This window comes from Rousettus aegyptiacus, unplaced genomic scaffold (assembly GCF_014176215.1).
Source record: "Rousettus aegyptiacus isolate mRouAeg1 unplaced genomic scaffold, mRouAeg1.p scaffold_m13_p_14, whole genome shotgun sequence".
Taxonomy (NCBI): domain Eukaryota; kingdom Metazoa; phylum Chordata; class Mammalia; order Chiroptera; family Pteropodidae; genus Rousettus; species Rousettus aegyptiacus.
In genome coordinates, this window is record NW_023416289.1 from 48,012,489 (window position 1) to 48,040,303 (window position 27,815).

Consider the following 27,815-nt stretch of genomic DNA (forward strand, 5'->3'; position numbering starts at 1 on the left):
TGGCAAGAGCGCGCGTGCGCAAACGCTCGGCGATGGGCCTGAGTCCAGGCGCATGCGCACCACTTTCCGTTTCTGTGCGACGGCCAGAGGGCGTGCCACACGTTCGAGTCCCGCCCCAGGATGCCGTACCACGCCTGGTGTCCCGGTACCCGTAGGGTCGATGCACCTGCCGACGCCTTCCCCCGCAGCCACCTCGGAGGTCCTGCGTCCCACCACGTTATACACTAGCACCAGGCAGGGTTCTCTTTCATCCGCCCACCATGGCAGAAAGGGTCAGAGGTGGAGATGGCATTGACTTTCCTTAACTGGTTCACCGGCCAGAAAGCCAGTGGTTACTGGATTCCACTCCCCCCTCATCCCAGAGCGGTAATCTTCCTACCGAGCCTAATGATTGGGGCTTGATCCCCTACTGCCCCCAGCACTGGGCAGCCTGCTGAAGGGTGCCCTAATGGCACCTGCGGTGACATACCCCCCGCCACTCCTGTCACAGGAGCCCTGGTTGACATTAGCTGCCCCTCCCTGCCCACAGAAGGAAGAGGCAGAGGCCATGCAGTAACATTCCCCTTTAATAGCCTGGTGGGACCTCCAGTGGTGGAGGGATGGGGTGGCGGGGCCCCAGCCACCCAGTCCCCTCGGCCACCCACCCAAGAGCTCAAGAGTTGGGGGCTGGACGGCACTCAGCGGGGGGCTAGAGAAGCCAATTCATTTCCCATCGCTGAGCGGGTCGGGGGAGACAGCGCCGACCTCAATCACATGGTGGTTAAAAAAAAATAACTAGGAGCGGGTGGCAGGGCAGGGAGGCAAGGCTAGGGCATGGGATTCCCCCCACCTGACGCCCCATGCCCCCCACCTGTGGCCCCCAATAAATATTTGCAGGGGATGCCGGGGCTGGTGGCCCTGGCAGGGGTGCGTGCGCCAACCCTATTTCAGGCAGCGCTCGAAGTAGGTGGAGCCGATGTAGCCACCCCGCATGGAGCGCTGCACGTTCTGCTCAAACAGCCGCCGGTTGTTCTGCAGGACCTCAGCGGCTTCTTTGTTCAGTGGGTCTTCGGGGTTGGGCTCCTGTGCCAGTATGGGTAGGGGTCAACAGGCCAAAGGGGCAGAGGGCCAACCTCCCCAAGGCCTACCCACCCAAACCTACTCACCAAGAAGAGATACTGCAGGCCATAAATTATGGAGTTTATCGTAAGGACTGGCTTCCAGTCCTCTCTGTGGGCAAAGAACATCAGGTTCAGGGCCTGGTGAGTAGGCAGATGCCACTGGTCCTGCTGGGCACGTCAGGCCCAGGACACAGGACAGAGGGCATGTGAAAAGCTAGGGGGAGGGCTCAGGGCAGTGCAGGCTAGAGAGAAAGTCAAAGTCTAGCCATAAGGAAGAAAATACGGAAATAAAGAGACAGAGGAACACAGACCAGAAAGGGGAGAGAAGGGAAGGACATTGGTTCAGTGCAAGGCTGTGAGGGGACACCTAGCAGGCAGAGCTAGGGAAAGCAGTAGAGGGCCAGCACCCTCACCTGAGGATGTTGAGGCAGACGTTGCCCTCGAGGTCAATGTTGGGGTGATAGACCATTGTCTCACACTTCACCTTGGGGGGGTCGTGCGGGTAACCCTGGCCCACCTGGCTCCAGGAAAAGAGAGAGGAAGTGGATAGGTGCCCAGGCAATGCCTGCCTGCGGCCTCAGCTGTTGCATCCTCAGCCCAGGGAGCCACCCCTGCCTAACAGGGACTCACCTTAAAACTGAACACAAACTTCCCGCTCTTGTAAAAGCCCTGTGGGGGGGGGGGGGGAGAAAGTGTTAGGGTCCTATTCCATAGGGCCTGGCACATGAACCGGACCTCCCTACTCGAGAGGGGGCCAGTCCCTGGCCTGTGCCTGGGACCCTTACCTCATCAGGACAAATAACCAGCTTGAAGTTGAGGAGGTCATCCGGATCTGAGAAACTGATGTCACACGTCTTGGGCAGGTTCAGCTCGTTTATGTCTGGATTGCACAGCAGAGAACAGGGACAAAGAGAAGGGAGCCAGGAGGGTGCGGGTGCTCAGAGCAGGTACAGGTGCCAGCAGAGCCTCTATAACCTTTCCCAGGGCGGTCCTGGGCTATGCTCCACATCCCCAACCTTCTCCCTACTCACTCTTTTTTGCTCCCCAGGGTCTCCTAAATCCATGGCATACCCAAAACATGAATCTTCAATTGTGGCTGTGCCCTAGCTCTTGGTCCAGGATAGCAACTCTTCTGAATCCACAGCCCCAAATACATGCCCCCAACATCTGGGTGCCCTGACTCAGCTACCAAATACCCCCACTCCCAACTGGCCCCCAAGAGCCTCTGAACTCCAAACTGCAGGATCCCCAGCCATGACCTCCACTTTCTAGTGGACCCTGCTAGTCCTCACTTGTCCACCCAAACTCAAGGACTCTGTCCTCCCCTACCCCCTCACTAATTGCCAGTATCCAGGGTCTCTCCTTTCTTCACTCTGCTTATTTTCCTAAACCCAGGTTCCTATACTGTGATTCCCCAGCCACACTCTCGCTGGCACCCACTATCTCTCCCTCCTCCACCTGTCACCACAAACCCCAAATTGCCATGGGACATGCCCCAGGCCCCAGAACCTACCTCACGCCATCAGACTCTCAGATTCTCAGTGACTCAAGCATAATACACAAAATCCTCATCCACTACTATCCCTGATTTCCGGCTCCCACTATCCTCTCTACCTGTCATCCAGATTCCCGCCTGACCCCTAGAATCAGTCCCCGACCCCCTACCACTTCCCTCCACTGCCTGACTCTCACTCAGATTCCTGGTTCCTAATACCAGACAGCTAGTTTTCCGAATATCCTAAATGTCCCATCCTGTGCCCCCGTTCTCTGATCCCCGGTGGCTGCATTACCTCACCCCCGATCCCCTATCATCCCAATCCCAGGTTCTGACCTCCGACCCCCCACATCCCGACCCCCAGTCTGACATCGCTGACCCCCGGTGAGCGCGCTACCTCACTCCAGACTCCTTGTTCACCCCGCCCCCACCCCCGAACCCCCTACCCTTCTGGATCCGCAGCTGCGCCGCCGACGCCTTCTTGCTGCTGCCCTTGGTGCCGCCCGCCGACTCCTCCTCCTTCTTCTGCTGCTTCAGCGAGAACAGCTTGATCATCCTGCCGCCGCCGCCGCCGCTGCCGCCGCTGCGGGGCCCGGGACCCCGGCCACACGGCCGCCCGCCGCCGCCCGCGCCGCCTCCGCCACTCAGACCCGCCGCCGCGGCCTCCTCCGCTGCTAACGCGGCCCGTCCGGCCTGCCGCGCCGCTCCGCGCCCACCGCGCGGCCCGCGTCGGCTCCCGTAGTCTGCTCTGGCCTGGCCCAGCACTTCGGGCCGACTCGGCAGTGCTCGGGCCGACTCGGCTCTTCTCGGGCCCACTCGGCCCCGCCCCCACCCAGCCGCTCCCTCCGCCCTCTCGCCCGCTCGGGTCTCTGGCCCAGTTGGGGCTGCGGACGCGGGTTCCCTGGGCTGCACCGCCTGCTTGCTCACTCGCTCCCTCTACGAAGGGGCTGCGGTTCGAGGTGGAAGGAGGCGGCGGCGGCGGCCGTATATTAGAGGAAGCTCGGCTTCCGCGGCAGCAGTGGCTTCGGCACGGAGATCCGCAACGGCCTCGGGCGCCCCACCACTTCGGATATTTCCGCCGCCTGTCCGCTTCGGCTCCCCCGATGCCCCGTCTTGCGCTGTGCGCCTGCGCAGCCACCGCCGCCGTTCCCGCCCCGAGTTGCTCGGCGTTGGGCTTTGGATTCGGATTCTTTCGGCTGGGCTCGGGTATTTCCGCTTGTCCAGGCTTTTCGCGGTCACTTCCGGGGAAGCTCGCGTGTCGCAGACAGGAGGCGGTGCTGCCTCCATCTTTGAGTGGGGCAGATGCTGGCTGCATCTCTCTGTGGCGGGCCATTTCCATTTGGATTTGTGAAGACCGCGGCGGGGGTGGGTCAAATAAGGTCCTCGCCCCGGAGGTCACAGACATAGGCATGGTGATCACGGAGGGTCACAGCCTGGGGGGTGAGGCCAGGGGTGTTGCCAAGAGGATGCAGGGTCGGGCACCCTCGTGTCTCTTCGCAAACCAAACAACCTGTTCTCAGAGATTCTGGTTGCGGTAAAGTAACAAAGCATGTATCGTGCCAGAGAGTAGTCAGCCCTGCAGAGAGTTATGCAGGTGGACACTTGGGGGCGGGACCGCTCGTGGCGCGGGTCCTGATTTCCGGCGGGTGCGCGGGATGATCTTTCGCCGTCTGCACGGGCCGAGGTGAGTGGGGCCAGCTCCTCCTCCAATCACAGTTCAACGTGCCCTGGAGGACGGTCCTGTGACTTCCGGCTGTCACCGCGGAAACGTTCTGGCTGGTGAGCCGTGCTGGTAGGGTTGGGCAGCGCGGGGGCGGGCCGGTGGGAGCGGCCGTGGCTCTGCTGCTCAGCTCTTCCGCGTCCGAGGGCGGCTCCCGGCACGTCGCCTCCCGTGATTGAGACGACGTGCCGTCGTCGCCCGGAGCATTGTGGGAGACGTGTTCCCAGCGGTACAGTTGGGGCCCCGTTGCGGTTGGGCATCTGTGCTCATGGGTTCCTTTCAGACGTCGATGGCTGCCCAGGCCCGTGATCGTCACTTCTGCGGAGTCGCCCTTACGTCCTCTCATCCCTAGCACCTTCTTGGACCGGGTCCAGGGTTTACCTCAGTCCCCATCCTAACCTAAGGGTGTCGCCTTCTCCACCTCATCGGATCTTTGGCAGGCGTTCATCCCGACCCCGCCTCCTTGGAGGCTCTGCGTTGTGAGTGCTGGGTACTCTTGGCTCCTTGGGCCCCGTGGACTGATTCCAGGTGAATTTGCTAACCTCCCCGCCTTTCGACCTTTTCATTCTCAACGCGACCAACCCAGACGCCCCCTTCAGCCCTCCGGCTGTCCCAGCTTCACACTCCCCGCATCCTTTCTTGACTCTCCGTGAGAACTGAGTTCTGTAGAGGTGCAGGGGTGAGTATGGGGCCTCAAGCCTCAAACATGATTTGAGGCTGACATGATGGCAATCATTCCAGCGTTCTCAGGCTTCAGTATTGGCTTGTCTTGGGACTCAGAAGGCCCTTCCAGATTCATGTTTTCTCTTCCTCTAGCTCTTTCTCTCCATTCTTATCAGCCGTTCTGCTCTTGGTGATTATTTTTGTAAACTCTGTCTCTATGTGAGGGTTCATGACCACCATGCTGTTTCCAGCCGAAGTCTCAGGTGGTTCCTGGTCCATGTGTCCATCCTCGGGGCAGTTGCTGAGGCTCATCAGGAAAGGGTGTTGGTTCCTCAGAGAGGTGATGCTGAACGGCCATGGACTTGTGAGGTCTCTAACAGTGGCTTCCCCACTGTGCAGAGGGGAAGACTAAGCCATGCAAGAAATGTTGGGAAAAGGAGGACCTCTCTGGGTCTGGACCAGAGAGGGAGGGCTTGGCCAGACTGAAGCAGGTGGCTGGGTTGGAAGGGGTGCAGCTGTGTCTTCCTTGTCACCCTTATGGCCACCCAAATAGCAGAAGGGCACAGGTGTTTTGGGTGTCAAGGGTGCCTGTAGCTCCTGGGCCCGCAGCCTCTGGAGAGGCTATATAGGGCTTGGCATGTGCAAAAACCCCGAGGAAAGATGGGGCACAGCCTTGAAGGGGCAAGGCAGAACATGATGGGCAAGGAGGTAGAAGTGCACCTAGCCTCTGGGAGCTAACACAGGGAAGATAGTGTCCTCTGTAGAAAGGAGGGAGAAGGAAGGGAGGCTGAGTGCTGTGGACTTCCATGCTGGAGACGGGTAGCTGGGATTAGAGCAATGCTGGGGAGTGGAGAGAAGCAACCAGATTCGGGAGGCTGGGGTTAGGGCGAGAATAACTGGATGGATGTAGCTTTGAGAAGCTGGGCTTGGGAGTGAACTCTGGACTCAAGTACAGACGATCCAAGGACAGGCTGGCTGGGCACTGTCGTAGCTTCCCCTAGATGGCCAGGGCCTTGGGCTTTCCTCTGCTGGATTCCTCCTGTGGCTCTGGCCAAGTGGGGCCAAATGGTCATTCTGTCCAAGCCCTGCCTATTGTATGGTAGCACTTGGGTTCTCATCCCCCAGCCACATGGCCAGCTGGCAGGGTGTCCTTGGGCAGCTGTAGAAATGTTCTTTCATGGGTGGCTCTTACATCATTCTGTTACTCCACAGAAAGCTGGCTCCAGCAGGTGGGTCTATGCACTTCTCAAGACTTCGGGTGTGAGGCTCTGGGCTAATGTGCCCATGCTTTTTGTGTTGTACTTTTTCCTGTGTGGAATTTCATGTTTTTACATAGTTGTATCTCCACAGCAGACATGATTAAAACATGAGAGCATTCTTGTTATTTGTTTGATTATAAGTCACACAGACATGTAAAAAATAATCCATGTTACAGATTTATGAAGTTCCGGCAATGTTCCTTTGGCCTGAGGCCACCAGCTACCTCTGTGTTCCAGTGCCTTTCCTGATCTGACTTGCCTGGGGGCCCAATGAGCATCTTCTTCTCCTCCCTAATTTTGCAGATCCCAGACTAGGGTCCTCAGAGTCCCCTTTGTGGTCAGAGAGGACAGCAAGTATTGTCACAGGGCCCAGGATACTCCGACTGTGCCACACAGGAGTACCCTGTATGGGGAGCCGCTGACTTTGCCAGATTCAGATGCCTGAGTGGCCCTGGTCTTGGCTCAGGAGAGGGGTGTAGTGGAGGGGAGGGAGGAGGCAGGGGGCGTGCATGATGGTCGGAAGCCTTTTCCCAGGCTGGCTTGTCTTCTTTCTCTGATTCCAGGGACCCAGTGTTGTGGAGGTCGGGGTGACTCAAAGCAGCAGGGTAAAGTCCATAGCTGCACCTCTGGGAGAAGCTTGGACACATAGGCCTCAAAGGGCTGTTCCCAGAACTTCCAGGCCAAGGGCAGGCAGCTGACACCTGTCCAGAGTGTAGTTAGGTTCCACGCTAGACCCTGCTGCCTGGAGACCCCTTCTTTGGCACTGCCTTTCACCCTGTTTCTGTTACCCAGGACACCCATTGGTGGGGTGGGGGGCTAAGTGAAGGGCCTGGGCAATGGAGTGGAAGAGGGAAATAGCTTGGGCAAAGGAAGCGATGGCATAGGAAAAGGCTGGAGGTCTCCAGATACGCCAGCTCTCAAGGGCTGTATGTGCACCAGCAGTACTTGTCTACTGTACTGTAAGCGGCTTCCAACTGTTTCCTGTGACGTGCCACTGAAAGCACTGCTGATGTTGACCTCCCAATGTATGTGTGGGGGTGCATGCACGGCTCCCAGGCGGGAGAATGCAACTAGCCAGGCCGGAAATGATCTCTCGAGGGTCAGGGACCAGGGACTAGGCCTGCATAGACTTATGTTCCCAGACAGGCCAGGGTCAGGTTGGAAGGGGCCCCCATCCTCAGCATCTGCTGAGAGTAAACGTGGAAACGGGGGAAAGTCCTGAAAGAATGTGGATTTCCAGATACCTTCCAGCTTTTACACCCTAGAAACGTCTGCATAGGTTTAAAGTTTTACAGAAACACCTGTCCAGGCCAGCTCTGGCCTGCTGGGCACCCATTCGCATTTTTTATTGCATCTCATCATCTCGGCTGCTCGGAGAACTGGGCCAGCCCAAGTCCTTGCGTGGCAGGCAGTTGGCTTGGCACGGATGTGTGGGCTGAAGGCACCTTGGGCAAACGGGACAGGGGGCACGCCACAGATGTGGCAGGCGCTGCAAGGAGCCGCCTCTGCAGGGGTCCATGGCTCTCCTGGGCACTGCCGGCTGCAGCAGAAGTGGTGGCTGGGTGAGGTCGGCAGAGGGACCCGCGCAGGCGGGGAGGCACAGCGTGTGTGGAGACTGAGACCCAGGTTCCTTCTTCTGTTTATTGAGCGCCTGCTGGGGCGTAGGCCTCACAACAACCCTGTGAGGTAGGTGTTCTAGCCCCCTCGCCCCACGCACACAGCCTCAAGGTGGACGCGGAGAGGGGGCGCGGGGGGCGTCAGTTACTCGGTGCTGTGGACGCGCTGGTGCTGGATGAGTTTGGTGCTCTGGTGGAAGCGCCGGCCGCAGTCCTGGCAGGCGAAGGGCTTCTCGCGCCGGTGGGTGCGCAGGTGCTGCGTGAGCGTGGGCCGCTGGCGGAAGGCCTTGCCGCACTCGGGGCAGGTGTAGGGCCGCTCGCCTGTATGGATGCGCCGGTGCTGTGTGAGGTTGGCGTGCTGCCGGAAGCGCTGGCCACACTCGGGGCAGACGAAGGGCCGCTCGCCCGTGTGGATGCGCTGGTGCTCCGTGAGCCGCGACACCTGCGTGAAGCCCAGGCCGCACTCGCCGCAGTGGTAGGGCTTCTCGCCGGTGTGCGTCCGCTGGTGGCGCGTGAGCTTGAGCCGCTGGCTGAAGCGCTGGCCGCAGTCGGGGCAGGCGAAGGGCTTCTCGCCCGTGTGCATGCGCAGGTGCTGCGTGAGCGTGGGCCGCTGGCGGAAGGCCTTGCCGCACTCGGTGCAGGCGAAGGGCCGCTCGCCCGTGTGGATGCGCCGGTGCTGTGTGAGGTTGGAGCGCTGGCGGAAGCTCTGGCCGCACTCAGGGCAGGCAAACGGCCGCTCGCCACTGTGCACGCGCCTGTGCTGCAGCAGCACCGAGCGGCGGCCGAAGCGCTCGCCGCACTCCACGCAGCCGAAGGACTTGTCGCCCGTGTGCACGGCCTGGTGCTCTAGCAACACGGCGCGCCGCGCGAAGCTCTCGCGACACTCACTGCACGGGAAGGGGCCGGGAGGCTCAGGCACGCCGGGCGGTGCCGCGGGCCCGGTGCCGGGGCCCGGCGGGTCGCCGTGGATGCGCTGGTGCTGCAGCAGGTTGGAGCGCTGGCGGAAGCTCTGGCCGCACTCGGCACAGCGGAAGGGCTGCTCACCGGTGTGCACGCGCCGGTGCTCCTCCAGTCGCGCGCTGCGCACGAAGCCCTGGCCGCAGTCGCTGCACACGAACGGCCGCTCCTCGGTGTGTGTGAGCTGGTGGCGCAGCAGGTGCGAGCTGCGGCTGAAGCTGCGGCCGCACTCGCCGCACACGAACGGCCGCTCTCCTGTGTGGATCTTCTGGTGCCGCAGCAAGTTACTGCGCTGGCTGAACACCTTCCCACAGACGTCGCAACGGCCACCTCGCACGGCCCCGGCGCCTGTGCTGGGGCGGCCCCGGCCCCTGCTCCGACCCCTAGGGGTGTGCCAGCGGGCCGTGGCCAGGACGCGGCCCACGCCCTGGCGGGGAGCCTCATCCGTGGAGTCCTGCTCACCTCCTGGATCGCCAGGGAGTACCAGCGCATGTGAAAAGACAGCTTCTCGGGTGGGTGACCGGAGCTGGCCCGTGAGGCTGGCCACACCGAGGTCCCAGGGGATGTGGAGGTGGGGGCTCACAGTGTCTGGGCCAGTGGAGACACTTTCCATCTGGAGCGCAAACCCTGCATTGCACAAAGGGGTCCACTTCTGTGTGCCCAGACCACTCCAGCCCTGGGCAAACTGTGAATGAGAGGGCCCTAAAACTGACCAAGGAGGCAGACAGAGGGGGCAGGAGCAGGGATTCTATCTGTGTTGGCTTCCCCAACGAGGTGACGATGGCCCAGAATCACAAAAAATGACTGAGAAGCCGGGGACAAGCTTCTCAGGTCTGACTTAGGTTTGCAAAAATTGCCTTTCTGGAATAGGTACGGTGCAAAGGAGGGGCAGGTGGTCTCGCACTGTCCAGGTTGGTGAGGATGGTTTCCACAAATGCAAAGGAGGGTCAGATGTGCCTTGCTTGACGCCCGTGGGGCATCAGAGGGACAGAGAGTGCATGCAGGCTGTGGGGTGCAGGAGTCAGGGGCCCAGTCTTCAGGGAAACATGAGCATGGGTACTGTGGCATAGCCATGGCATGTGGAGTCCTGGGCCTGGGTGAGATTAAAATGGATGGGTATACACCTAAGAAGAGTAGCGGCCCACCACAATGTGAGCTCTCCCGCATCAGATGCTGGGTGACAGAGGAGGGGAAGCAAAGGCCTCCGAGAAGCAGGGGCCAGAGAAAGTTAAATCAGGCTGAGAGAGCAGCAAGGGCTTCAGCAGGTGACAGAAGATCCTTAGGTTGTGAAGTCAGATAAATCATACTGCATCAAAGGAAGTAACTCATACACAACAGAGACTTTAGAATTAAAAACAAACAAACAAACAAACAAAGAAACAAAAAACAAACTGAGAAACTCCAGAGGGAAAGGGCTAATTTATCTTCTAAGAGCTCCACTGAACCAAGACCAACGACCTGACAAATGGGAAAGGAAATGTCACCAACACTGAAATCCCATAAAGTCTGCTTTGTTTCCTCCCAACAACGAAGCCGTACATCAAGAGATGTACTCATCTACAGTTTCCACACCCTCACTGCAGAGACCCAAGCGTTTGTGTGTGTTGCTGGCGAACACAAATGGGAAGCCAGTGAAGCAAAATACATCAAAATGGCAAATTTCTCGTAATATGATGCAGCATTTCTTTTAGGTATTTCTCAAACATGTCCCCCCGCCCCTACGCCCCATGTGAAATGACCTGTGTTCGAGGTTTCTCAGTTCAGCACTGAAAAGCAACCCGAAGCAATGTCAGTGGGAGCCTGATGTGGGGCTTCTATGCAGCTGTCCGAGGACCAGAACGCACACCGCACAAGAGGTGTCAGGGGTGGGCCAGGGTGAAGTTTAAATACCCATCTGTGTTCTAAAGAAGAAAAATGCGTATGCATTTGAATTTGTGTCTGCTCTACCACACACAGAATCCTCGAATCCTCGAAGAAGACACAAGAAACCGGTAACGTTGGCCACTGGGGAACGGGACTATGTGACACAGGCAGCGGAGGGGATTCCACTGTGTAGGCCCTTGTGCCTTTTGAATTTTCTAGCATGTGGAAGCTTTAGCTTCTTAAAATATTCTCATGATGAAAACACTGGCTTCATAGAAAGTGTCCACCTGAGGGGCAGGCAGGAGACCTGATGCGGGGACCAAGGCGGCTGAGGGGCATTGCTGAAGATAGAAGTGCAGTTTGAGGAGAAAATGGGACTGCAAAGAAGAAAGCCACTGAGGAGCCTGTGGTGGCGCCCCTGCTGGGGCTGGAGAAAGCCCAGAGACTGGGGTTGTGTACTGAGAAGCAGCTTCAAGCTTGATGGCATAGTCACTTGCATGCACCAGACCCTACTCTCAGCTCCAACACACAGAACCCAAGAAGGGACGGTGGTGAGGTTTGGGGACAGAGCCTGGAATAGTGAGCTCCACAGCGCAGGGCTGTGGAGTCCTAGGGACTGAAGCTGGGGGTTGAGGGCGTGGGCCGAGTCAGCCTGGGTATCCATGGACTTGGACAGGAATAAGCTGCCTGCTTCTGGCTGGAATGCAAAGGCACCAGCACTCAATGGCCTTGGGCCCAGGTGATCCTCCTACCTCAGGGCTTTGATGGGCATTGTGACAACCCCCCACCTAGGATGATGCTTAAGGTGGGGCCAAAAAACAGCTCCTAAAGCTCTGCTGGGCAGGCTGTCCACACTGCCGCCAGCGAGAGAGCGCAGAGCCAAGGAAGCCGACTCAACCGAGCAGTCTGGGAAGGGCACTGAAGTGTTTCCGGTCCTCAGAGGAGGGACCAGCATCCAGGAAACCAAGGACATTATGGAAAAGGAATGAGTTAGGATCCTTATTGATAACAAACAGCAAATGGGGACTTCTGGGAAACAGTGACATCTATTGAAATGAGTTCCACCTTGAAACAACAGTAAACACCACAATAAAGCCCCCCCACCTTTTTATCTTTTTAAGGCATAACATTCACAAAGATGAAGAAAAGGGAAAGGAAATGAATCGACCTTGACATTTTCTATTCTGGAAAGCAAGTGTGCAAATGGTGACTAGCAGATTGGCGAAGAAGATTAAGTTAGCAGTGGGGAAGACTGGAAAAAATCAACTTGTTTTATCTCAAAGAAGCCTCGAAAAGCTGAGAAGTTGGAGGCACCAGGTCCCTTTAGCTGGGTAGGTGAAGGGATGGGGGCACCACGCAGGGGGGGGGGCAGTTTTAGAAGCAGAAGCCGGGCAGGGCTCTGTACATAATTCTGAGCAAACGGCAGGCACTATTGTAGTTCTCACTCTTGGATCTCTTTTCCCTCACTGGCAAAAGGCTGGGTAGAGGGTGTGAGACCATACTGAGGAAGGTGAGGGATTAAGTAAAGTCACATTGTCTGCTGAGACACCAGCTTCTCCTGGGATGCTGGCAAGAGCCTGGAGGTGTCTTCTTGGAGGAAAGGCTTAAAGATGCTCACAGCAAGGGGTGTCCCCAGCGGCCCAGCCAGGTTGCACTACAGACCCTTCAGCAGCATCCACTGTCACTCCACACACCTGTGCGGGTCTCCTTGGAGGAGTGAAACCCTCATCCTTAAGCTTCACACACCTGCTCAGGGCCACTAGATTTGTGGTCCCCTGTCTTACACGTAAACAGACAACTCAAGAAGGAACAGAGACCACACTGGGAGAAGAAAACTTCAAAAAAAAAGAAAGAAAAAAAAAAGATACTGCTATTCTCAGAGAAGTGAGGGAAAATGTCACAATGGTAAAAACAAAAGGAAGTGGCTATAAAAATGAATGTTCAGGGAATGAAAACACTCTTGGAAACTAATAAAACTATGTTAGCAGATATGAAAATGTCACCAGAAGGTCTAGAGAGTATAACTCAAGAAATATTCTGGGAAATAGAGTAGGAAGAAAGGGACAGATTGAAGTGAAAAGGTAACATTAGAAGACCCGTCCCAGAGACCACAACCAAAGAACAGGCATTCCAGAAATAAGAGCAAAACAACAGAGCCAGTTTGCCATGACTGAAATGTAATTTTCAAATGGAAAGGGCTCACGAATAATGCAATAAAAATGGTTTGAGACTGAGTTAATAAAAAAAATTTTTCCATCTAGCTGAACTTCAGTCTAGTCTAATGCTGAGGGTTAGACAAATGCGGTACATCCCATGCCAGTGCTCACAGGAAGGTGTGCCAGACCAAAGGAGTAAATCAAGAAAGAGGGGACCAGGAGCCTGGATGACAGGTCTCAGGGCCATCCGCGATGCCAGGGCTGGGAGGTGTGGGAATGGGGAACACAGACCTCCACTTGGGAGGTTTCATTAGGTGGAGGTAGCTGAAGGGGCATGAAGTCAGTGGAGGGGTTGGCTTTTGAGGGCAGGAGATGCTGAAGCAGGCTGACACTACAGGGGTACAGTCCAGGGAATGGGGAGTGGGGCCAGGAGTAGGAAGGGCAGATGTGGTACTGCTGACACAGAGGCCCTGCCTCACCATGCCACCTTACTCACCTCGGTTGAAGATGCCCCCAGCTTCCTCTTGCCACAGGGCCTCAGGGTGTTCCCTCCACGAAGGCCCCTCAGGCCCAGTCTCACTGTGGGGCGATGCCCGGTCCAGTGCCAACCCACAGCTCTGAAACCACAGTGGCCACTGCTCATCTCTGCCCTGCTAGGTCCAGGTAGGGACCCACCCGACCCCCTCCCGCGAAAGCTCCTGGGGCAAGGAGCAGCGCCCAGCCTGCGTGGGGCTCACCTGGGCCTCCTCAGGCAGGAGAGTGGAAGTGGCCTCCTGGGGGTTGGCTAGAGGCCCAGAATCCAAAAATTCTGGAGAGGAAGGGTGGAGTCAGGCAGCCCATAGTTATTGCCACCCCACTGCCCTCCTCAGTGGTGAGTCAGGTGCTGGGATCCCAGTAGGGCGAGAGCTGGGTGCAGGCTTGGGGCCGCACATGGCAGGGTAGCTCCAAGGGCCCTGCTCGGGTGGAGCAAAGTAGGGCCCCTGCAAGGCCATGGGAGCTGCTGCAGCAAGGACCCGGCAGGCTCCAAGCTGTGCCCTGTACCTGTGCATGAGCCCTGGCAGGTGGCCAGTGAAGGCAGGGGCGAGGCACTGCACAAGGGTCCACACAGGACTGGTGAAAGAGTTTGAGGAGTCAGCTCTGGCCCTGCCTGGGAGGCATATGAGGGAGGGGCCTGTCCCTCAGCACTTCAGGGTGCTCCCTCAGCTGCACCCACCCGACTGCCAGCTTGCTGTCTGCTCCCCAGTGACCACCTGATATTCCCCAATGGAACCCTTAACAGCCTGTTCCACGCTAGGAGAGAGCGTGGGAACACAGCTGTGAGAGAGGCGTGACATGTGAGATGCACTGTTGGCCACTGGCTGATGAGTTGTGGGGGCTACCAGGGCATGGGAATGGTTCCATCCAAGTGACCAGCCCAATGGTCTTACAAGCTGTCAGCCAAGGTTCCCATGGTCCATGCCTTGGGCCCTGCCCACCTTGCCTGTCCTCACCTGGGTTCTCTGTAACCTCTGGCTCCTCTTTCACCTGAAGGCTCAGCAGTGACTTCTGTGTGCCCCCAGGGGGCGTCTCAGGCCCAGGTTCTGTAGTCCGAGGCTTGGTTTGAGGGAGGGGCTGGAAGTCGGAGAGCTCCATCTTCTCTGACAGCACCTCCTGGCCCTGCACCTGGACTGTGACCTAGGGAGGTACCCCCTCTCCATCAAGGGCCCAGGCAGGGAGTTGGGCTGGGCATTCACCCCGTCATGGAATTTCAGTGGTCCTGACTAGGTCCACCAAGGACCCACCTTCCAGGGACTGAGCAGGGAGTAAAGGGGCCACTTGTAGTGCTTTCCTGCTGTGATATCCATGGCTGTCCAGTGGTCTCCCTGTCTCCACCTTACATTCCTTCCTATGTCAATGACCCCAGGTGATGTAGGAATGAGCCAGTGAAGCTGGCCTTGGAATCCTGTCTACCATGCAGAGGGTCTGCTGCAGGTGACTACTTCCCGACCCACAAGGGACAAGTGTCTAGCTGAGCAAGGCACCCCGTTCCAGCCCTGACCTTGGCTCAGGGTCACTGACTCACCCATCTCCGAGGCCCTCCTGGCTCCCTATGCAGCCCTTCGACTAGGGTGACGGCCTCCTCAGGGCTGCATGGACGCTGTCCCCGCACGCGGGCCTGGATCTCAGGGGGCAGCGCGCCCAGGAACTGCTCCAGCACCAGCAACTCCATCATCTGCTCCTTGGAGTTCACCTCGGGCCGCAGCCACTGGTGGCACAGCTTACGGAGCTGGTCTAGGGCCTCTCGGGGACCTGCTGCCTCCTCGTAGCGGAAGTGCCAGAAACACTGGCATGCAGCCTCCGGACCCGGATCCCACAGGGCAGCCTTCTCCTCCTCCTCCTCCTCCTCAGAGTCCTCCAGCTTCACCATGACAGGTCTCTTGTCTTCTGGGGGTGTGTGGCCTGGGGAGCCCAGTGCTGTGGGCCTCATCGAAAACACCAGACTCCGAGGCTAGTGTCCGCCCCTGGGGAGGAATGGGATGGGGCCGCTACAATGAAATAAGTGGTGGCGAACACCTATCGAGTGCCTGTTGTACGTCCTCAGATGTGCCCCGAGTGGAAGGCAGATGAGAACACTGAAGCCCAGAAAGGTGATCACATGCCAAGGACCTGTGGGACGGGTAAGCCCTTCATGAGCCAACTGTTCCTCGTCTCTCTGGCTCGGCCTGCACAGTGTCTGGTAGCCCTCTGCTCCAAAGACTTCTTAGGCCTAGAAGTCACCTCTCCTAAATTCTGCTTTCTCTACATGCACCACCTCATCCCTGCAACAGGTGGATGACGCCTACAACACCCTGCCCTGCCTGGGTATCAGCACCACTACGACCACCTGTGCCAGCCCATCTTTGCACCATCCACTCTCCTGCCATCTTGGTTTTACAGGGCAGCTTCTCTCCACCTGTCTCCCCAACCTGTGCAGTCACCTGTGTGACTGACTCAGCCCCAAGGTAGCATCCTCCTCCAATTCAGCGCTATCCTCTGAGTCCAACTTACCGCACCATGCAATGCCCCATCCTCTCAGTTTCCTGATCTAGGTTGACCAAGGAGGTGATGGGGTAGTTTCCAGGGGGCCCACAAGGGGCCTGAGACCGCTGGACCGGGAGCCTGCCAGCAAGGTCGAAGACTCTGATCTCACATACCTGCCACATAACCTCACTGCCTCTGCAAACCCTGGTTTCCTCATCTACAAATGGGTACGGCCATCACGCCCATCTCACACTGTTGCTCCTGCAGCTGGGGATTAGGCACAAGCTTGTTTAGATATCTAAGTTTATTAAAGGGGCCCATTCGATTTCGAGAGCTGCCTGATTCCGTGAGCCAAATCTTTGCTCTTCAAGGTCAAACTGAAACCCTGGGAGAAAGTTGGGCCATCGCCAAGCCGGACGGTCCCTCCGGAGGTTCCCAGACTACATTTACCACAAATCTAGGAGGGCAACTTCCGCTTTAGAGAACACGCTCCCCAGCCCCGCGGTCCCGGTGCCGCCATGGCAACCGGAGGCGGGACTCCCAGAGCCCGTCGTTGAGGCAAAGCTCAGTAATTGCCGGGCCTTGGGCGACAGCGCCGGACCAGCCTGCAGGTAGTACCCAGGTCCCTGTCCTGCACTCTCAGTCCCACAGGGCAGCCGGAATCCACGATCCGCAGCAGCCACCCCGGTCCCCGCCCCAAGCCTTCCCGTTTGAGAAGCCCCCGCCCTCACCTCCGCGCTCAGCGGGCCATGCCCGCGCTTCTGAGCATGCGCACTGGCCGATTTCCCCTCCCCGGCCGGACCATGCCTCCTAGAATGCTCTAGCCCTTCCCCCACCCTCGCCTGTTTCCACCCTCCTCTCCTTGTTCCGCGGGATAACGCTGTTCTCAACGATCAGATCACACTGCCGGCCGCCCTTTTCCGCGCTCCCCGCCTAAGATCCAGGCATCTGGGTTCCGTCGAAGTGCGCAAGCTTCTCAGGGGGAAGGGACAGCCGTGTTGCCTTCCCAACCGCGCATGCCTCCCACCACCTTTCCCTCTGTTCTATACGGGCCTTCCAGGGATTAGCAGGGCTCTGCACCAATCGCGGCCCTCGATAGGACGCCGTCAGTTCGGGCCTCCATGGCAACCCCCTGCGGAGGTTGGAGGGTGTCACCACACCGCCCGCCCGCACCGCGAAACGGAGAGGCTAGGTTAAGGGTTTACTGGGAAGTGTAGTTGGCGCTGCCCTCCGTGCGCGCGTGCGCGGCGCGACGACGGTCCTTTGTGCTGATGGGCCGCTTATGTGTGGGGGAGGATATGCGTGCGTCTCCATGGAAACCAGTTGGCCCGACTTGCAGGTCTCCAGGGCAACTCGTGGACTCGGCGGGTATCGGAAAAGCAATGGGAATGTGGGATGAGGGCACAAGGAAGGGACTGGGCCAGAGATAGGGTGGAGGCGGGTCGGGGGGGGGGAGAGAGACAGAGACAGAGACAGAGACAGAGACATGGATAGACAGACACAAACAGACGCAGAGACTCGGGGGGCAGGGAGAGACCCAGAGCTTGCGAAGGCAGAAACTCAAATGAACAGGCGTAAAGGAGGACAGAGAGAGGGATTTCTACTCCACGACCTAAGGAATGTGATAAGCCAGCAGGTCAGGGAGTCGTGCCTGGGGAGATTGGTACGCCAGAATAGTTCGCAACAGGAGGTTAGGAAGGGGTGGAGGTGAAAGGAGAAACGAAGAGGGAGAGGGAGAATAGACTCACAAAGACAAGTGCAGACATTGAGAACCAAGGGACAAATATACAGAGTACATAGGCAAGAGGAACGAAAGGGACAGAAATCAGACACAGTATGATGGACTGAGCTTTCAAAGACTGAGAGAAGGCGACAGCATGAAGAGAGAAAGCATTAGAGGGAGACTTGTTAGGAAAACTTATCTAAAACTGGACAATAAGACAAAGATGACTGGGAGCCCTGCCTGTCTCCCCAAGCGAAGCAACTCTTTTAACCATTTCGATCAGAGTCTGTATACTGTATTTAGATGCTAACTTGTAAAAGGTCGATAGGTTGCAAACCTTTTCTGTCCACTAGAAAGAGTACCTCAAGGATTAGAATTGTGTCACCCTGCAGGACACTAAGCAGGACGTTGAAATGCCCCCGCCGCCCAACTGCCTATTAGGGCACTAATCTGACTTTGTGTTTTTCTTTCAGTGTACGTTCTTTCCTTCACCCTCTCAGTTCCTTCTCTGTCATCTTCCTGGAACCACCTGTTATCTTAGTTCCTTCTGTGAGGTAAATACATCTTTGAGACATACTAAGTTTGTTTTTAACGTTTTCGAAAATTCTGTGTTGACAGTCTGAAGGGAACCCGTTCCCTGTGATGGGAGCCAGAAAGGGAGAAAGAGCCAGCAAGGGAAGGAGGTAGGCAGAATAATGGAAAGAAATTGCGACGAGAAAGTCAGCCTCAGGCAGCGACAGCCTCGGGCGCCCTCTCCTGGACTCCGTGTGCAGCCGCCTCTTGGCCGAACTACATTTCCCGGCATCCCGAGCGCCCAGAGAGCCGTGGGACGTGCGCCCTCCATGGCCTCATCCAATCCCAGCCGTCGCTTGACATCCCTCCGCGTCCGCCGACAAGATGGAGGCTGGGCTCAGCCGCCGTCGGGGAGCGGTACCGTGAGGAAGGACGTGGGGAAGGGCCGCAGTCCAACCAGTCCAGCTGAAGCAGCCGGCCCGCGTCGCGGCCTGGAGGTGAGGGCGGTCAGCCACGCGTAGGCGGGGCTCTGGGAACGAAGGTGGCCTTTCATGCAGCTCGTGCTGTGGGGTAGGGGACGGAGAGGCCGCTGCGCGCGCACTCCAGGTCGCGCACCACTGGGCCAATCGGAGCCTTCGGCGTCCCCGCGGCCTTCTGGGAAGTGTAGTCTTGAGAAACGAGTTCTGTCCGAGACGCGTACGGCGACCCTTCCCTGGCGGCAGGCCTGGGGACGTTGTCTCTAAAGTGGAAGAGAGGGAGTAAAGGAATGAATGGGTAATTTTAAAATTGTGGTTGAGCAGGCGAAGGCATGGATGTCGGAGAGAGAAGGACGGACGCTAGTGGTCCAGGCAAGAGCCTTCCCATGTGCACCGACCTTTTCCTGCTTCCCTGGCTTGAGCAAGGCCCCGTGGGCTGTGCCACCTAGTTTCAAGTCAGGTGGAGCCCATGAGTCCCTTAAGGTACTCGTCCTCGGTGTCATAGCCTCTCCAAAAGCACTGACCTGTCAGGCATTTATCCCTGCATTTTACATGCACTCCTTCAAACAAAAGTTTACCGTTTTGATCTGCTGTTTTTATATTGTTCGAAATGCAAAAGGGACAAGGTGAGAAGCCTGTCCTACTACTGCACTTTATTTAGTAATTTACCTAGCAAACAACTGCTTGTTGCTTGTAAAGCGCCAGACACTATTTCTGGGCCTGAGGACACAACAGAGAGCTCACCAGACAGTTCCTGTCCTCAGGCAGCGTGTGACATGCACAATAAAACACAGGAAGGAGGGCTTTTCTGATCAGGTTACGTTTGAGCAGAGACCTGCAGAAGAGGGAACAAGCCATACAGATAAGAGGAAAGAGCCCCAGCTCTGGGCCAAAGGAACCATAGGAGCATCCTTAGTCAGCAGTGAGAATGTGGTCAGGAGTAAGTGAAGGAGAGAAGGTGTTGGTGCCTCCAGGAAGCTGGTGAGGACTGTGGCTTTTGCTCAGAGAGAGGCAAGAGGCTGGAAGGGCTCTTAGCAGAGGATGATAGGATCTGACTTAGTTCTTACTCATTCTGGCTGCCATGTGGAGCGCCAGCTTCCTCCTCTATCCCTAGGTACTCCATGGTGGTGGCACGAATTATAGAGGTTCCCTTCTATGTAAGTTTCCTATGACTTAGAGATTAAAAACCACACACTTTATTATGATTTTAGAGGTCAGAAATCTGAAATGGGTCTCACTGGGTGACAGGGCTGGTTCCTTACGGAGGCATAGGCTTCAGTGCTCACATCACCTTCTTGTGTGAGAAATCTTTAGCCTCTTACACAGACCCTGCGATTACATTTAAGGCCCATTCAGATAATCTCCCTACCTCAGGTTTATTAACTCAGTCATACCCACAATGTGTCTTTTGTCATGTAAGATACTTTAGTCACAGGTTTCTGGGATTAGGATGTGGACCTCTTTAGGATATGTCCTCAGCCTCCCACATTGATGACATATCTCTGAATGAGAAGCATGGAGCTGGGTAGTTCATCTGTCCGTCTGGGTCTGGGAGGTGGGTCAGGGTTTCCAGATGCTTTTGGCTTGCCCTTGTGGTTGCAGAAGGTTTGCTGTGGGGAAGAGAGTGAGGTCTCACCTCTCTTTTGATCTCATGAGCTAAAACTAAGTGACATGCTCTTCTAGATGCAAAGAATCCTTGGAAATGTGCAGTGCTTTTAAGCAGAGGGAAAGAAGGGACTCTGATCAGGGCTCGGTGCTCTGTGTCAGCATGGGAGGGCTGGGCAGTGGTTGGGACTGACTCCCGTGTGCTCACATATTAATGCCTATATGTCTCCCTCTTACAGAATGGCCAAGAGGCTGCCATCATGGGAACAGTGGTTGCTACTGTGGAGGGGCGGGGAGTAGAGAGCTCGTCAAGGTGCATGGCAAGAGGAGGCGGAATGAAGGCAACCCCACCCCTGCAGGTGTCGGGGAAGGCACCCGTTGGTGGGCTTGGTCTCCGCCACAGTGCCAAGCGGGACCGGAAGTCCATCACCCTCCACGTGAAGTTGGAGGTGCTTCGGAGGTTTGAGGAGGGTGAGAAGCTGACGCAGATCGCCCGGGCTCTGGGGCTGGCCACTTCCACCGTTGCCTCGATCCGTGTCAACAAGGACAAGATCCGGGCCAATTCTCAGGCAGCTACACCTGTCAGTGCCAGGCAGCTGACCCGCTGCCGGGGTGTGGTGATGGGCCACATGGAACGCCTGCTGAGCCTTTGGATTGAGGAACAGAAGCGGCGAAACCTGCCAGTCAGCACGCTGCTCATCCAGGACAAGGCACGCTGCCTCTTTGCACAGCTGCAGCACGAGCAGGGTGATGGCACCCAGGCTGACACCTTCGGGGCAAGCAACGGCTGGTTTGCCCGTTTCAAGGCACGCCACAATGTGCTGTTGACAGACGAGCCGGCTGTGGCTGACACCCAAGCTGCTGCCTGCTACCCCTCAGTGCTGCGCAGCATTCTGGAGGAGGGCAGCTACTCACCACACCAAGTCTTCAATGTGGACGAGACAGGCCTATTCTGGAAGCGGCTGCCCGAGCGCATGCTGCTGGCACTGGAAGGGGCAGCTGGGCCTGGGCCTAAGGCGCCTAAGGACCACCTGACCCTGCTGCTCGGTGGCAACGCAGCTGGGGACTTCAAGCTGAAGCCACTGCTGGTATACCCTTCAGAGAACCCACGTGCCCTCAAGGGCTGCTCTAAGGCTAGCCTGCCTGTGGTTTGGCGCTCCAACCGCAACGACTGGCTGACACCCAGCATCTTCCAGGAGTGGTTTATTGGCTGCTTCTGCCCTGCCATAGAGAGCTACTGTGCCAGCCACGGCCTCCCCCACCGCGCCCTGCTGCTCCTGGATGGCGCACCCTGCCACCCTGCCCACCTGGGGAGCCTCTCGGCCCATGTGCGTGTTGAGTTCCTGCCCAAGAACACGTCGGCCCTGATACAGCCCATGAACCAGGGCATCATCGCTGCCTTCAAGGCTCATTACCTGCGCCTCACGCTGAGCCAGCTGGTCCAGGAGACAGCTGGTGAAGACCGGCCCTCCATGCGGGAGTTCTGGCGTAGCTATACTGTCATGACTGCGGTGGACAATATTGCCCAGGCCTGGGCAGAGCTGCAGCCCACCACCATGAACAGTGCCTGGAGGAAGCTCTGGCCCGAGTGTGTGCCTGCCGGAGCTTCGGAGCCTGATGCTGGGCCCCAGCTCCACCGCAGCATTGTGGCGCTGGCCAGCCACGTGGGCCTTGGGGAAGTGGCTGAGGCTGATGTTACCCACCTGCTGCAGGCCCATGTGGAGCCCCCGCCCTGTGGAAACCCCCAGGACGCAGAGGATGGGGAGGCCAGCAGCTCTGGGTTTCCCTGGGAGGCAGGGAAAGGCCCGGCCTCCAAAGGACCAGAACTGGATCTTGCTGAGGCTGTGGTGAGTCTGGGGACTGAGGAAGCTGGTGCGGGTGCACTGAGCCCTGAGCACCTGGCCCAGGCCCTGTCCCACTTCACCGCTGGCCTGCAGGTCCTCACAGAGAACGATCCGAACCGGGAGCGCAGCTTGTGGGTGTCTCGGGGTGTCCACTGTGCCCTCGCCTGCCTCCGGGAGCTGCATCGGGAAAGGAGGCGACAGGCCCGGGCAGCTGCATCCTCAGGAAGCCCTGTGGTAGTGGCAACGAGAGAATTGACAGCGAGCCTGCGCTTGCCACAGGTGGGGCCTGCAGAGGGTGGGCAAGTAGTTAAGGGCTCAGACCCTGAAGGACGGACGTCTGCAACTGTCTTGCATGATTTGGGGCTTGGGCCTGACCTCAGATGAGCCCTGTTTGATGACATTTAGTTTCCGGAGGGCAGACACTGCCACTTCTTCCCCGTGGTTCACATACCTGATGCACTGCAATTTTTCTACCATGATATATATACACACCACTAGACTAGGAGAACAGGAGGGTGCTCTCTGACTGGCAGATGAGCTGCAGGACCCATGACAAGGGACACACGCTATACCATCATGGTGGCCTAGCACAACCCACCAGGTTGGTCTTCCTTTTGGTTAGGGGCCAAGGGCAAGATCAACCTCTCCCATTTGCCGACCCTGGTCTCTCACTCCCTGCACCATTGTGGTTAACCATCTTAGCCAACTTTAGATGTGGGTTTCCAGATCATGGTATTCCTCTCTTCCCATGCCAGCCTCATCCCCCCGGCTTCCATGGCCTCTGTGACACGAGGTATCAGGTTTCCTCCCTGCACCCAACCCCATGGGCATGTGTTGGCCCAGTGTGGCTTTTGATACCAGGGGTCCCTTCCTTGGTTTGGAGATATTTTCTTCCCTGGGTTTCTATGGCATGGTTGTCTTGGCATCCTTCCAGCTTCTGATGCTATGCCTTTTGTGACACTGATGGTCTCCCAGGTCTAGAGTCCTTTGGGAAATCCCATCCATTCCTAAGGCCTCAGTGGCCACCTCAGGATCTGCTACCGGTGCCCAGCCTCTTCCTGAGGTTAGGCCCACGGCTCTCATTGCGACAGATGGGCCCTGTAGACAGTCTTCTTCTCTCTTCTCATTCCACCTTGCTCTCCTGTTCCCCAGACTAACAGCAGGCACTTTGGTTGTCTACTCTGCAGACATACCACATGGGCCACCAGGACACTGTCAGCAGGGGAAGGTGTTCTTGTGCTCCAGCCGGATGACCCACAGGTGGTTGGACAGGGATATCTGGCCTCTTGGGCTCTGTTCAATGCAGGTACCTGCATGTGCACATGCACACACAGACACACAAGGAAATAAAGATGGGGAAAAGGATTTCTGCCACCTCTGTCCCAACTAACTCTTGCAGTAGTGGGCCTGCTATCAGCACATGACAGGGACTGAGGGCCCAGACTTGCTGGGAAAAAGGTTAGATGAGGCCCCTTGTTTTCCTGGAGAGATCAGCAAGAGGGATGGCAAAAACAAAGGCAGCTTTTCTTAGGACCTCAGTGACTGCCTGGATTAATTCATCACACAGGCTATGAGCACTTGAAACGTACTAGGTGTTGGGGAGGCTGGGGTGGGTGAGATGGGCCTCAGGAGCTGGCAGCCCAGAGGTGGTTACATTCTGTGTGGCAAGGGCTATGAGGGGAGACTTAGGAGGGACCCCAAAGGAGCCCGGGCACAGGACAGGACATGATAGGGATGGTTATCTGAGGAGGTGGTGTCCCAGTCCTTGGGGACTTTACTGAAAATCAGGAAACTGGTCATTTCAGAATGCCACGTGTCAGAGGGGCTTGTCAGAGGCTGGCCAGCACTGTGAGCGGGTTGGTAAAGGCCTGAGGACCAACCGGGAGGAAGTAGGCGCCGCGATGGAGGCTTAGTGCAGTACAGCGGCTGAAGGAGGTAGGTGACCACGTGGGAGTTAAGGTCAGATCCCAGCGCGTGGAAGGTGTGGAGGCAGATGAGCGGCTCCCAGTCACAGCCGCCCTGTGCTAGCCGAGCGCGGGGAAGGGACCGGACTCGACATCCTGCAGGCAGAGCGCTGCAGAGGCTACACGTGCGAGGGCCCATCTGGATCCAGGACGCGCGCGTGCGGAGCCAGAGACGGCGCCTGGCCTTCCACTGAAGCGCCCCGGAGCACCCAGGGCTCGGCCAACCAGTGCCTGTCACAGGCCCTTGAGGACCCACATTTCCGGGCGGCCCTGCAGACCAGACCCCCGGGTGCAGGCGCCCGCTGTTCTTCGGGAAACGCGGTGCCTGCGACTCTACGGGCTGCCTCCCTGGCAGGCCGACCGAGGCCCGCGCCCCTCAGCGCGTCTGCGTGCTCCGGCCCGGGGGCCGGGGGTCGCGCCGGAGGGGCCGAGCCGCGGGCAAAGCGCCTAAGCTCCTGGGGGCGATGAGTTCGGACGCGATGCGGCCAGAAGCGCCGGAACGCACCGCGCTGGGCTGCGTCGCTGGCCGGCAGGAGCGGGGGGGCGGGCCGGGAGCGCGGCCGGTCTCCCTAGGAGCCCCGGCGAGTCCGTGGAGCGGGCGGCGGCGCGAGGCCCGCCCCGGAAGCGGTGCGGCTGAGGCGGCTCTCCCCGCGACTCCGGGGCCCAGCCGGTGGCGCTGGAGCCCTGACCGGTTTGTGGGCCCGCCTCCCGCGGTTGTCAGTTCCGTGCACAGGCTCCGTCCTTCTCCCCACTGCTCCCCCTAAGCTCTTCTCACCTCTGGGGAGGCTTCCTGGATTTCCCTGGCCCGGGCCTGGGTCTCCTCTCTGCTCTCGTTTCGCCCGGGGGCCCCGCACGTCCCTCCCTCCGTTAGGAGAGTGCGGAGGGAGGGCGCTGCCCCCCGCGCGGGGATCGAAATCCAGAGCCTTACCCAGTGAGGCTCTGCTGGAGCACCGCGGCCTCACAGACTTTGCCAAGAATGCCCGTGCCTCCAGCGGTCGCTTCCTCAGGGCACCTGGGGGCTGAGGGTGTGTGGAACCGGGCATCGTGGATCTGGGGAGCCTTGACCCACCCTTCCTAAAACACGGGTTGGCATTGAAAACAATCTTTATTATTTTTTGAAGTTGCAGTGGTACCAAAAGTGTCGCAAAACAATTCAAATGTTATGCAGAGACGTATAAAGGAAAAAGTGGGTGTTCTCCAGTTCCATTCTCTGGACTTCCCAGCTCGGGTCAACTGTCAACAAGAGAACAAAACAAAAATCATGGGTCTTGAGACCCTTAACTATATCGCTCAAGGTCTTCGCAAGCTCAGGTCCATGAAAACGTGTTCTCTGTGACTGGACAGCAGCTTGTTCCCCTTTCACCTGGCCACGCGGACACTCAGGGCTTGGTTTGTGCACAGTCGCTGCAAGTCCCTGAACCCACCCTGTCTGTGCTGTTACCTTTTCCCCTGCCTGCACTCACCTGGTTATTTCTTATTTCTCTGTTTGGTCTGACATCAGATTGTGTATCGATCCACCCTGGATCGTTCAGGAGGCCAGCAACTGGTGACTTGGGATGTCGTGGCCAGTGGGGGCATCAACGTAAAGCAGTAGTGGGTTTTCAGAGGCTGTGTTCCTGGGGGTGAAGCTTATTTAGTCCACAGGCCAGACTTCATCTGGTGGGAAGTGACCTCTGCCAGAAATGGCCCTGAACATCTTTCCCAGTTTTACAGGAGCCTGTGTGCCCTCTGCCACCGGTAAACTTCTTCCCATTGTACAGCGGGTCTGGCCGGGGCCATAGTGGCGCTGAAATCAGTGGGCACAGGGCGGGAACGCAAATGTTCATTTGTGATGTCCGGAGAGAACAGTGTGGACTGAGCATCCCCCTCCCCTGTCTCGGATCTGAAGAGGCGGCAGAGCAGTAGCCAGTGTGGAGGCGCCAAGTGGGACCACAGGGCCATCAGCCTGCAGGTGAAGCTGGAGGTGCTGCGGCGCTTCGAGGCTGGAGAGAAGCTTGGCAGGATCGGCCAGCACTGGGGCTGTCCATGTCCACTGTGGCCACCATCCCTGAAACAGGGACAAGATCCGTGCGAGTTCCCTGGGCTGCCACCCAGCAGGCGGCCAGCAGGTTGATGCGCAGCCGCAGCCTGGTGATGGAGAACGTGGAGCGGCTGCTGAGCGTGTGGACCGAGGACCAGAACCAGTGTGACATGCCCATCCGCGTGGTGCTCATCCAGGAGAAGGCCCGCAGCCTGTTCGAGGACTTAAAGTGCGAGCAGGGCGAGGGTGCTGAGTCTGAGACCCTCAGGGCCAGTCACGGGTGGTTCGCCCATTTCAAGGCGCGCCGCGGCCTGCACGGCCTGGGGTGAGCAGCGAGGCACCAGGGGCCAACGCGGAGGCGGCGTGCAAGAATCCGGCGCTGCTGTGCAGGGTCATCCAGTAGGGCGGCCACACGGCCCGGCAGGTGTTCAGTGTGGATGAGATGGGGCTGCTCTGGAAGCGACTGCCCGACAGGACGTTCCTGCCCACAGAGGACAAGTCGGCTCCGGTTCAAAGCTGCCCGAGATCTGACCCTGCTGCTCGGTGGCAACGCAGCTGGCAACTTCAAGCTGAAGCCACTGCTGCTGTAACCCTCAGAGAAGCCGTGCGCGCTCGAGGGCTCCTCCAAGCCCAGCCTGCCGGTGCTCCGGCAGTGGCACAGGAAGGCATGGGTGACCGTGAGCCTCTTCCAGGAGTGGTTCGTGCGCTGCTTCTGCCCGGCCGTGGGGCGGTACTGTGCCCAGCACGGCCTCCCGGGGAATCCGGACGACCTCTCGGACAACATGCACATGGAGTACCTGCCCAAGCAGCATGGCCCTCCTCCAGCCACCTTCAAGGTGCATTACCTGAGGAGGGTCTTCCGCCTGCTGGCGGCGTGGGCAGGAGGCATGTGTGAGCCCTCAGCGGTCCCGGCCTTGTGACAGGACTACAGCATCCTGTGTCCAACATCTCCGAGGCGTGGGAGGAGGTCCCACCCGCCATGCTGAACTGTGGTGGAGGGCGCTGTGGCCCGAGTATGTCCAGCAGCGCACGCGTGGAAACCCTCGCGCACATCTGGTGAGACGTAGTGCTGGCGCGTGGCGCAAGTTTTGCAGAGGTGGCGGAGGCAGATGTGGTGGCACCGTGCAGAACCGCAGGGCCGACCTGGCCAACGAGGAGCTGATGGCGCTGGAGCAGGAGCGGGCCACTGGGGAGGAGGGTGAGGATGGCTCCCCAGCCGCCCGCCAGCTCACTGCCAGGCACCTGTCCAAGGCCCTGGCACACTTCGATGCTGGCCCGAAGATCGTCAGTGACAACGACCCCAACCTGGAGCGCAGCCTCAGAGTCTGCCGAGGTGTCAGCAATGTGGTCAGCTGCTGTCGGGATCTGCTCAGGGAGAAGAGAGGGCCAAAATGGTCGGGGGGCATGGTCGCAAGGTCTCAGCCTTTCACGTCCGAGTTACCTTGGGCTGAATGTTTCCAGTTCATCGTATTAATTCCCTGGATGGTTTTTTTTTTCTTTTTCTTTTTTTAAATCAGCAAATAACTTATCTCACGTGAACTCAAATACATGGTTTTAAAAGCCTCAATGGATCCTTGAGTGTGATTATTGTGTCCTGGGTCCTTTGGGGCAAAGCAAACTGGGTTTCCTAATGGGAGCCACCAGAAGGCCAGGCTGGCATTGCTGTACCCTGGCACCTGCTCCTGGCACCTGTGCTCACTGCATTGTTCTCTCCCTATGTCCGCTCTCCCTGGGTCTGGAGTGGGGCCCACCCAGTTCGGAGAGGGGCTCTGCTTATCTTCTGGGCCTGTCATTCTTCCACTGGGCTCAGGCCCCAAAGAGATTCAGGGTTCCCCAGGAAG

At 58.1% G+C, this 27,815-nt stretch overlaps 3 protein-coding genes across 11 annotated transcripts; 1 reads left to right on the forward strand and 2 right to left on the reverse strand.

Annotated features, from left to right (window-relative positions):
• Window positions 1–546: 546 nt before the first annotated feature.
• On the reverse strand, window positions 547–3,385 carry UBE2M (ubiquitin conjugating enzyme E2 M). The gene is made up of 6 exons (XM_016125757.2): window positions 3,042–3,385; window positions 1,886–1,980; window positions 1,731–1,769; window positions 1,514–1,617; window positions 1,146–1,209; window positions 547–1,062 (listed from the first exon to the last, which is right to left on the reverse strand). Exons 1-6 carry the CDS (start codon window positions 3,148–3,150, stop codon window positions 922–924), a joined length of 552 nt encoding a protein of 183 aa, XP_015981243.1. The 5' UTR covers window positions 3,151–3,385; the 3' UTR covers window positions 547–921.
• Window positions 3,386–3,782: 397 nt separating this feature from the next.
• On the forward strand, window positions 3,783–27,545 carry LOC107500439 (tigger transposable element-derived protein 1). Of its 9 annotated transcripts, none has more exons than XR_004954466.1 (5): window positions 17,022–17,197; window positions 18,171–18,562; window positions 20,386–22,269; window positions 23,178–23,296; window positions 23,796–27,545. XR_004954466.1 is itself a non-coding variant. In XM_036232554.1 (5 exons), the coding sequence occupies exons 2-4, from the start codon at window positions 18,248–18,250 to the stop codon at window positions 23,901–23,903; spliced, it is 2,307 nt and encodes a 768-aa protein (XP_036088447.1). In that variant the 5' UTR covers window positions 17,022–17,197; window positions 18,171–18,247; the 3' UTR covers window positions 23,904–23,925; window positions 25,076–27,545. The 9 variants fall into 9 exon arrangements, 8 of the variants coding, with proteins under 8 accessions (XP_036088445.1, XP_036088446.1, XP_015981170.2 ...); XM_036232554.1 differs by lacking the exon at window positions 23,178–23,296 and having other exon boundaries at window positions 23,796–23,925; window positions 25,076–27,545; XM_036232556.1 differs by lacking the exon at window positions 23,178–23,296 and having other exon boundaries at window positions 20,386–21,993; window positions 22,084–22,269.
• MZF1 (myeloid zinc finger 1) lies at window positions 7,860–15,324 on the reverse strand. The gene is made up of 5 exons (XM_016125544.2): window positions 14,892–15,324; window positions 14,320–14,503; window positions 13,567–13,637; window positions 13,326–13,446; window positions 7,860–9,437 (listed from the first exon to the last, which is right to left on the reverse strand). The coding sequence occupies exons 1-5, from the start codon at window positions 15,294–15,296 to the stop codon at window positions 7,999–8,001; spliced, it is 2,220 nt and encodes a 739-aa protein (XP_015981030.2). The 5' UTR covers window positions 15,297–15,324; the 3' UTR covers window positions 7,860–7,998.
• Window positions 27,546–27,815: the final 270 nt, after the last annotated feature.

Excerpts from the sequence above, each read along its gene's own strand:
- MZF1 (XM_016125544.2), bottom strand. The coding sequence starts at position 15,296 with ATGAGGCCCACAGCACTGGGCTCCCCAGGCCACACACCCCCAGAAGAC. Across the intron at positions 14,504-14,891 it reads CAGGAGGGCCTCGGAGATGG|GTCACAGTCCAGGTGCAGGG; the intron begins GTGAGTCAGTGA and ends GTACCTCCCTAG. Across the intron at positions 13,447-13,566 it reads TCCTGCCTGAGGAGGCCCAG|AGCTGTGGGTTGGCACTGGA; the intron begins GTGAGCCCCACG and ends CTGTGGTTTCAG.
- LOC107500439 (XM_036232552.1), top strand. The coding sequence starts at position 18,248 with ATGGAAAGAAATTGCGACGAGAAAGTCAGCCTCAGGCAGCGACAGCCT. Across the intron at positions 18,563-20,385 it reads GCCCGCGTCGCGGCCTGGAG|AATGGCCAAGAGGCTGCCAT; the intron begins GTGAGGGCGGTC and ends TCCCTCTTACAG. Across the intron at positions 22,270-23,795 it reads CGAGCCTGCGCTTGCCACAG|AATGCCACGTGTCAGAGGGG; the intron begins GTGGGGCCTGCA and ends TGGTCATTTCAG.
- UBE2M (XM_016125757.2), bottom strand. The coding sequence starts at position 3,150 with ATGATCAAGCTGTTCTCGCTGAAGCAGCAGAAGAAGGAGGAGGAGTCG. Across the intron at positions 1,618-1,730 it reads AGTTTGTGTTCAGTTTTAAG|GTGGGCCAGGGTTACCCGCA; the intron begins GTGAGTCCCTGT and ends TCCTGGAGCCAG. Across the intron at positions 1,063-1,145 it reads GCCTGCAGTATCTCTTCTTG|GAGCCCAACCCCGAAGACCC; the intron begins GTGAGTAGGTTT and ends ATACTGGCACAG.